General features: G+C 37.8%; 1 protein-coding gene across 5 annotated transcripts in view; it reads left to right on the plus strand.

The window, feature by feature from the left end:
* Positions 1-9,296, plus strand: part of LOC121898939 (rhomboid-related protein 4-like) — a 10,536-nt gene extending 1,240 nt beyond the window's left edge. For 2 of the 5 annotated variants that reach the window (XM_042414473.1, XM_042414474.1), the window contains exons 2-9: positions 105-216; positions 2,244-2,399; positions 3,872-4,181; positions 4,710-4,842; positions 6,250-6,338; positions 6,731-6,787; positions 8,458-8,613; positions 8,696-9,296. In XM_042414473.1, the coding sequence (XP_042270407.1) occupies positions 2,256-2,399; positions 3,872-4,181; positions 4,710-4,842; positions 6,250-6,338; positions 6,731-6,787; positions 8,458-8,613; positions 8,696-8,832 (1,026 nt within the window). In that variant the 5' untranslated portion in view covers positions 105-216; positions 2,244-2,255 and the 3' untranslated portion in view covers positions 8,833-9,296. Of the gene's footprint in view, positions 1-104; positions 217-925; positions 996-2,243; positions 2,400-3,871; positions 4,182-4,709; positions 4,843-6,249; positions 6,339-6,730; positions 6,788-8,457; positions 8,614-8,695 lie in introns of those variants that run through there. The other 3 variants (XM_042414475.1, XM_042414476.1, XM_042414477.1) reach the window with 3 other exon arrangements.
* Positions 9,297-10,206: the final 910 nt, after the last annotated feature.

The raw sequence follows: 10,206 nt of genomic DNA on the forward strand, positions 1-10,206 counted from the left end.
ATTCTGCTGATGGACAGTCCTAACTGGTCCACAGCCTTTGAGGAGTTAAACCCATGTTCATTTTCTGTTGACATGGTTTCGGTTTCATTTCTGGCTCCACACAGAGACGGGCTGACAACAACATGAGGCTGGGATGAAGTTCTGCCGACACCACGAGCTCATGTCAGACAAAAAAATAACGCAGCTTCAATAGTCTACACTCAGATGTAAGTGGATGTAAGTATGCAAAATGTATTCAGATCCTTATGATTCAGATTCATTTTGAGAATCTGTCGACCTGCTTTTGAAGGCTGTTAGTTGTTAAAGCTTTTTTCGTGTCAGGATAGCTGCTCTGTAATTATCAACAGAGAGAATGAGGAAAGAGAAATTATTTTATTTCCTTGTTGAAGCCTCTATATGTGTATTAATTAAGTTGTTCTTGCTATGCAGGGACTTTCCCTCCCTTATTCACAAACAAAATTAAACCTTTTATTTGCCGCTGGTCTCTTGAGTTTTGACCACTCTGCCAGTATTTGAACTCATGTATGAATCCAACACTTAAAAGGTAAAGTTGTTTACTCTGATTAAAAGCAGAGTCCAGCCAAGGCAAACAAAGCAGGCAGAACCCCGGCAACCCTTCAAAGGAAATCCTCTCATTGCATCCTGAGCCACCCAACCCCCATATATAACATGTATAGCCTTTATGCAGAATAGATACAGAAGCTTATCAGTTTTAACAATGTCATATTATAATATAATATTATTTTATATTGGGCTATATCATATCAATATGAAGTTAAATGACATTCATGGTCATTCTCAATCAACAAACAATGAATACAGTTAAATACATTAATATGTTAAATGTATTTCTTTCATTTTCTTCAATTAAAATTATCTTATATTTTAAGATGTGCGATGAAAAATAAACAAACAAAACCGCCCCCAAAAAAAAGCTGCAGGCATTTTAATGGGGCATGTGAGCTGCTGCTGACGGAGAGGAAAACAACCTGCAGGTCTGACTCCACTAACAGGACGTTTCTTGTGTTGTTTTCATGTTTACCAGTGATGAGAGAGCCACATAACACACATATGATATGAATCTGGGAACACGTAACACCACAGTGAATGCACACAGACAGTGAATTGTTTTTGTATTGAGGAGAACGAGTGTGTTTCCTCCCTAAACTTTATTCAAAAATCTGCACCTGTGAAATGTGTGTATTCTGTGTCATTTCTTTGTCCTATTCTGATTGGTTTATATGTAGGTTTGTCGTAGCAACAGTCACAATGTGAGAATTTGGTCTTAAAACTCCAAATGGATTTACAACCAAAGATAAAAATGTTTCAATTTTAATAAGGAAAATAAAGAAAATGCATACATGTGAACATATGTACAGAAGCCGTGCTTCCAATTATTGAGTTAATTATTTCATTATCTTGAAATAACGAGATAATCAACCCGTTATCACAAGAAAATAAATAGTTGTTTCCTCTTATTACTTGTAATGTTTATCAGAGATCAGCGGTGCCATGCCAGCATAGATGGACAACTGAAGCAACTGATAACAGCAACTTTATTAATAACATCTGTGTCACAACCAAATGGCAGGTTGATTAACTCCAGATCATAATATGATGAGATTCATGTAGGAGTGAGTATCAGACAATAGCTTTCAAGCATTTTCATTTTATTGGACTTAATGAGAGAAAGGAAAGTAGGGTGGAGAGAGAAAAAGAACCAACTTATGAGAGATTTGTCCTTAAGAGCCATCTGACGGCTTCTTGTGCTTGGTCTAAATAGTTGAGTTATCCATGTGAGGGAGATGTGAAGAGGAGAAGACAGGAACGAACAAATGAGAATTAGCTCCACCCGTGATAAATCTCGTGATAAATTATCTTGTTACCTGGAGAAATCGGCCATTTGTTTTCTCAAGATAATGAGATAAATTAACTCGGGATCTTGAGATAACAGCATTAAAAAAATAATTGCAAGCATGGCTGTTATCAGCTTCCGTACATATGTACCTAGTCTCAAGTATCTTAGGTATATAAGTTTACAGTCGTATACATTTACATATATACAAACATACACAGAAATTATCATTTTCCCCCCCCATTACTCCCCACTCTCATCCACCCTGAATCAGGAAAGAGAAATATCTAATATGTATTTATATATATACATATATAACATTTAAATCAAAGAGAAAAAGAAAAAAGTAACTGATATCTTGTTGTTGATCTTACACATGTCTCCTCAGGCTGTTTTCAGTATGCAGAGGGGTTTCCAGGTGGGTCTGCTGCTCCTGCTGGTCCAGTTGTTCCAGGAGGGTGTGGGGAACATCCCTGCAGTCACCCTGGCTGTCCTGGGCTTCAATGTGTATCTTTACATGTTCCCTGCTGCTCCACCAATAAAGGTAATGCATCAGTGCAACATTTGGAGTATCCCCACTGCTTCAGTTGTACCGAGTATGAAAGTATTTAAGAAAAAGTACAGATGTATCCGATTTTACTGTAATTTTATTCATTATTTTATATTAACTAATGAGAGGTCTGTCTGTTTTTATGTTGTTTGTCTGAAACTTTATGTTCTTGCCTGTTTAGGCCAGAACACTCTTGCAAAAGAGATTTTTAATCTCATTGAGGTTTCCCTGATTACTGTGGAAATTTAAGGATGAATTCACAGAGAGCAAGTTGTCTTTCAGAGTTTTATTGCAATAACCAGTTCACATTTGCAAATGTGGATCCCCCAGTCTGCTAGGCTGAAGAGACGTTCAGTATGTACACATACAGCCACATGCGTCACAATCATCCCATATTCGTCACCCTAACAGTTATTTTAAATGAATTCACCATATCTCTATGGAGTTTCTCTCGGTCTCTGCTGTGCATAAAGAGTTGAAGGCTGAATCCTTATCTGTCTTTCCTCCTTAGACTTTCCCTCTCTGCCGCTGTCCAATGAGCAGTAAAGTTATAGGGACCGAGTCCCACAGCTCACCTTTGATGTTACCTGTTGGGAACATTTTCATACAGGAAGCAGAGAAGAAATAGTTTTACAATGTGCTTTTGACTATAAGGCAGTATAACATAATCTTAAGACTAAATAACATAAGAATACACATTTCCATTTCACTGATAAATAAAGGTAAAATAAAAAATAAATGAAATCAGTGAAATGCACTTTAAAAAGTTTAAGTATTGGTTAAGAAAATGTTCAAATTCTCTGATTCTAGCTTCTTGAATGTGAATATTTTCTGATTTATTTAGTCCTCAATGATAATAAATGAAATATCTCTGGATTGTGGACATTATGAGACATTTGACGTCACCTTGGACTTTAGGAAACAGTTATCGACATTTTTCACCATTTTATGACATTTTCAGGGTGCAAAATTAACTTTTTGGTCTACCGGCCAAATGGCTAGTGAATGTCCAGTCATTAGATCACCATTGTTTTGGAATTGTTTGATAAGTGAAATAAATTTACCAGCTACTTGCATATTTTAACAGCATTTTGCTGGTGGTTGGTGCTAATTTTGTGCCCTGCATTTTATGGACCAAAGAACTAATTGATTAATCAAGAAAACAATCGTTAGTTGCAGCCAGTTTATTATTTTTGATGCATTGACATGTAAGCAGCATTTCTGGTTTTAACTACTGTATATAATGTCAGATAGTTTCTTCTATAACAATGCATCACTCATCATCAACTCGTTAAATCAAACTCATCATATGTTTTTGTGTAAAATCCAAATTTGAAAGGTAACTAGTAACTATTGCTGTCAGGCTAAAGAAGTGGAGGCTTCTAATAAAAGACTGTCTATCACTGAATATAGTAAAATATGTTATTGCTGTAATAACTACTCCTTTCTATCCATCCAATCCTCAGGCCTGTGTGAGCCTCCAGCAGGTGTACAAGTATAAAGAGTGGCGCCGCCTCTTCCTGTCTCCCCTGCACCATGTCGATGATTGGCACCTCTACTTCAACATGGTTTCCTTCATCTGGAAAGGTATCAAACTAGAGCGTCGGATGGGTGGAGGCTGGTTCCTCTACTTGTTGTCAGTCTTCTCTCTGCTCTACGGATTTGTCTATCTGCTGCTGCAGGCACTGCTGACAAAAGTCATCGAGGACTCTGATCCGTTGGCGAGTTTCATAGATGTGTCGTCTCTCAGCGTTGAGTGTGCTGTCGGCTTCTCAGGTACAAACTACCAGCAGCATCATCGTTTTAAGAAACTAAGTTACAAATGTTTCACAGATAAGAGAGATTGAAAAAAATTATGTTGACAGAAAGCTAAAACACTGAAAATCCACTGGTTTCATCTCCTAAAATGTAAATATTTGCTGGATTTCATTCTCTCTTGTGACATTAAAATGTGAAAAATGGGATCTTTTTGGGTTTTGGACTGATGGTCAAACAAAACAAGACCTTTAAGTATGTCAGCTGTGCTCTGGTAAGATTAATCAATTAATGAAGAACATCTTTGGCAGACTAATAAATCATAGAAATAATTGTTAAATGATAAAGTTAGAAACAGAAAGGATTTGACATGAAAATTCAAATTTTATCTATTGTCAAATAAAAATTTCTCATTTCATTTTTACTTTTCCCTCTGATTTCATATCAACTGTGAATACCTCCATGAATAATTTGTCCTGTTTTTTTCTAAGCATCTTCATGAAATCCCTCCCTGAGTTTTGATGTTCATCACTACCGCTGTGTTTCCAGGTGTCCTGTTTGCTCTAAAGGTGGTCAATAACCATTACAACCCAGGTGGAGTGACCTACATGATGAATACTCGTGTGTCCAATCGCTTCGCCAGCTGGGTGGAACTAGTGCTGATCTATCTAATTGCTCCTGGGTGAGATACTGTACAGAATATATCATTCAGAATCACACGTTATGGTAACAGTATCTTACTTATATTCACAAACTCTCTTGGCTCCTTGTCACAATTAATTGGTTATAATAATACTGGAGTTTACTTTATCTATATAGCACTTACAAAATCAGTGATTACACAAGGAGAGAAGCAAAAGTCATAAACACATACGATGTGAGAATAGTAAAGCACAACAATTAAGATCAATTCATGGATACAAACAAACATGTCATGTATTACATACGTATATACATAAATACAAAAGCCTAGAAGAGCCGCATGATTGAATTGTTTTATCCCTATTCAAGTTAGCCGGAGGGCTAAACCAGAAGTAGCTGACTCGGCCAGCAAAAGTCACTACTGCGCATGCTCTATGGGCCGCACAATACGGAAGATCTCGGTACTTTCATACCAGGAAGCATGGATGTATAATAAGAGCTGGATAGGGCGCCGCTGCTCAGCCTTGCAGCCAATTTTTCCCAGTGGTCACTCGCGGTATTGCAGCGAAAAATCCCCCTGCAGCCCAAAAAGGATTCTCCCTATAGACCACCATTGTAAAAGAGACGCCTGTAAAACTGTTGACAGGACGCCTCGAACTGCAAACAACGTCAATTATGACTCTTTATATTATGAACTTTTGATCCATGGAGGTTTTATGTTTGTAAAACTTTCCTTGAGCCAAGAAAAGCGATTTAAAAATCCGTGACGTCATCACAATGTAAAGTTTATGGGCTGAGCGGGAGCTCGTGGGCGGGGCCAGCGGAGGAAACACTACTGCGCATATTCAGTGGGCCGCACAACGCGGAAGCAAACCCAGGAGCTAGAAACTTTTTTTGGCGTATGCGCCAGGCGAGCAATTCCTATAGGACTGAATAGTCGCCATTTTTAGTCCGGTATCCAGCTCTTATAATACATCCATGCCAGGAAGTCGATTTTTTATTGCTTCATGCGCCACTGAGCAACTTTCATAGGAATGAACGGGGCCCCGCCTGCGACGCTGTATCCAGTTCTTACACATCCATGAGCTTCACTAGCTTGTTGTGCTACATATCACAACCTCTGGACTTTGTACTACACTGTAAATTTCTCAAAGAGCTTCAGTGCACAGTCAGCAGGTTGTGATATGTATGACACAAGCTAGTAGTTTTGAGTTGGTGGTAATGGACACTATTGAGAATTTTAAACACAAGTGAGAACAGTGGTGAGACACAAATATCCCAGAAAACAAACAAACAAACAATATAGGTAATATAGGTCTTTAGACAAATATCCTGTCTCATCTTTGTTAAGTTTTGAAATTTTGCAGTATTTTCCCAAAATCACAGTTACATACTGAACATACTGTAGTGCATTTTTCATACTGTGGTCTGTGTGGTTCTTCTTCAGGACCTCTTTGGTTGGACACCTGGCAGGTATCCTGGTGGGTCTGCTATACACTGTGGGTCCACTGAAGACCATCATGAACACATGTGCAGGTCTGTGTGTGTGTGTGTGTGTGTGTGTTTGTGTTTGTGTGCTTTCTTAAAAAGACAGTTTATATAGATCTTTGTGTTGACTGAGTTCCTTAATCCAATAACCTGTTAAAATCTGTGTATAATTTAAAATGTGTGGAGACAGAAGGTTTTATTTGCAAATATGATCAGCACATACCTATTATCACTACCCATCAATTAGTTGTAACACATTAATTATATTTGCTAACTGACATAACATGTGTCTGTATATGTGTGTGTGTTTATAAATGATAGGACATATGTCACATATGTCCTATCATATGTGACATATGTCCTATGATTTCTGAGGAGAAATCAATCTGTCCTTGAATATTCACTGAAATTCTGTGTTTTTTTTTATAAATTCCCTTCAGAACTTGTTTCTTCAGATGGAAATAATCCACGTCCAAGTTCATACTACAGCTCCTCAGGTACAGAGTATTTACCAAAACACATTTATATGTACTGTATATATAATATCAGATCAATTGTGCACCAATCCAGCACGTAGTATGTTGTATGATAACTGAATTTGTTCAGTTATTCAGTAACTTAAATCCACTGTAGATACTAACAATTTGCCACAATGCATTTTTTGATGTTACCTCTGAGGGCACCAAGGTCAGAAATGTTCAATACCTAAACCCAGGAGGCTTTAATGACAGAAGAAGAATGGAAAAGAGAGGATTTATGACATGTTTAGAAAGCAGGGTTACACTCTAGTAAAGTAAAAGTATTTCTATTGAAATCCCATTTGAAGCTCAGCATTCCTGTCACTTCTAATGCTTGTTGCTCTGGGATCATATTTACACGGGACCTTATCTTACTACTCAGAGTCCTAAATGGCACTAAAAGTTCCAGCTAAGAGTTTCCTCTTCAGACCAGTTCACCAAGCTGGTGAGAGCAAGTTTTAGTAAGAGAGAAGCTAAAAGAAGGCTTTCTTCAATTAACTTAATCAGTGGGTACATGTCAATTCCAGTTCTTAAGTTTGGACTGACACTTGCCTTATATTTAGGACATTTTAGGTTTTCAGCCTTTGGATGTTTCGTGAATACAGCCCCTGAACATTAGAAACATGTGCCAGCATGTAAAGAGGAACTTACTGTATCACCAGTAAATTAACTGGTTACCCTGTTGCAGTGATGTAAAGTCCACTCAGGTACTGGTCAGTACTTCCTGACATCACTGATGGATGTGGTTACATTTCAGCTCGCTGTTGAGTTACTGTTTAAAGGAACATGCAGCAGTGCAACCTTTTCATTGAACAGAAAAGACCTGACAGGTTATATTTAAAACTCTTAATTATTTGTTTAAATTCAAAATAAGCAAGACAGACTGTTTGAAGCTGTTTGTCTTGTGCTCCAGCAGGGGGCCTTCTGACCCTGACCTGTTCATGTGGTTCTGACCCATCAGGAGCTGAGCTGAAACTATAATCATGACTTCAAAGCACCAAAGAGAGGCAGCAAATCAAATGAGCAGAACATCAAGCAGGGACATCAGTTCCTTTTTTGACTCGTAACGCCCTTTTAACAGCGTTATTGGAGCTCTATATATTAAGTTGTGACCACGTCAACTATGTGATTCATCCTTCACAGATTGTTTCGTTTAGATAATAATGACAGGATAGAAGAGGTCAAATTATCCAGTAATTCACAAGAAAAAAAAAACATAGATTAGAAGAAAGTCTGAAAAAGTAAATGAGAAAAATTAAGTTGATGTAACCCCTGATGTAAGACATATTTTAAGATCAGTCTGCTGGGTTGTTTTTGGATTAATTGAAATTAATCACATGCTAGTTCTCACTCATTCAGACATATTCTGAAAAGTGACAGCCTTAGAAAGGAATGAGAAGCACACAAAGACATCCGTTATTGCTTACTGTTGGGTTAATGTGTATTTTATTTACTTTACTTTTCAAATGTTGGCCCTAAACTATGGAATAGTTTGCTCATTATTATCATAATTATGTGTGTGTCTTTATTTAATTGTAATTCTCATCTCTCTGTAAAGCACTTTGGTCGACATGTGTTGTTTTTAAATGTGCTCTATAAATAATCTGACTTGATTTATATTGTCTTCATGTGTGAAAATGTCGTTGTAGGTTACAGTGGCAAGACAGGAGCAGACTCGGCAGATCCACAGCCCGCAGAGGATTATACAACCGACTCTACATCTGATTACACAGAATCTTATATCGCAGGACTGACAGAGGAAGAACAAATAGAGCTGGCGATCAGAAACAGCCTGAATGACAGAGGTAAGAGAGCGGCTGTTACTGCGGATTAAAAAAACTGAATGTTGACAACACTTACATTTAGTTAATAATGTTTTATTTTTAGGACGAACCAGGCAGAGAGAAGACTCTTCTGGTTTCCACCCCGCTGAGGGGGAAGGAAGTGCTGAGGAGGTCAGGAGGAGGAGATTGAGGAGGTTTGAAAAAGAAAGTTCCAACCAGAGGAGGAGAAGAAGATTGTAATGACAGAATGGGAAGAAATGTTCACTGTATCTTATATCATCAGTCTCTAACTTTCAGTACATGCCAGGAGGGATTTTGTCATCAAGTGTTAGTGGTTTACTGAACTCTGTTGTGGAAACTCCTTTCCATCACTCTGTCTCGTCTACTTGGTGATGATGTCATGTTTTTCATAACAGCCTGTGTGTTGAGAAGGATTTCTCACTGAATGGTTGGTGAATACTATGTGTTCTTGAAAGAAGCCCATAATCCTTGATTTTTAGGAAGTCACATGAAGTTTACTACTACTACTACAAATGGCCCCATGAAATCTATTTGTCAAATGTGCATGAGAATGAGAGAAAATACACAAAACAACAAAGTTAAAGGACATTGCTGGGGATTTTCATGGCTGGGGACAAATCTCGTGTTTGGATCCAAACCAACAATGAACTGATCTACTTACAAGTATTGTGTGTGTATCCAAAGCCAGATATATCTTATTCCTCTGTGCCGTAGACCTCCATTGTTGTCCAAAAACTATTAAAAACACATCAGTGAGTCACACCGCTGCACTGGGTGACATGTTCCTTCATTATGAAGAGTTTGGTCATATTAGTTTGTTTCAGAAACTGATCCAAAGACTAATAACAGTGACTACGTCTTCAGTCTCTGGAGAGTAGTTCTGTGTAAGGTAGACCAACCCCGTCTAACATAATGCTGGCTGAATTATGTTTCCTCTCAACATAATGAGAAAATATTGATTACTATTTGGCAAATTGCGAAAATATTGATACTGAACATATGAGTGAAATGTTTAGACAATGTACCTGGTTGTTTTTTTTCCCACCAAAATCTTTGATCCTGCAGTACAACATCCGCTAGTAGAAACTACAGCATTAAACTTTTTATGGTTATGGTTAAACTATGGTAGCACTTGGTAAAGGTCAGGGAAAGATTGTGGTCTTGGTTTAATACAGAAAAAAAGTCTGCAGTGACTTGAAGCACGACATGTTTAGTAACATTTAAAGGTGCAGTATGTAGAATTTAGTGGCTTCTTGTGGAACAGAGTTGGCAGAAATGGAATATAGTATTCACAAGTATGTTTTAATAAGTGTATAATCACCTGAAAATAAGAATTGTTGTGTTTTCATTACCTTAGAATGAGCCCTTTATATCTATATAAGGAGCAGGTCCTCTTTCACAGAGCCCATCATGTTGCACCGCCATGTTTCTACTGTAGCCCAGAACAGACAAACCAAACACCAGATCTAGAGGGCTTTTCGCATTGTAAATTTATCAAATAACTCCAGTAAGTTAGTCTTGGGAGCCATTTCTCAGCAAATTAATGTGTCTAAACTCTTCTGTGACAAAAGAACTTGTCACCCAGTGCAGCAG

Source organism: Thunnus maccoyii, chromosome 6 (assembly GCF_910596095.1).
Source record: "Thunnus maccoyii chromosome 6, fThuMac1.1, whole genome shotgun sequence".
Lineage (NCBI taxonomy): Eukaryota > Metazoa > Chordata > Actinopteri > Scombriformes > Scombridae > Thunnus > Thunnus maccoyii.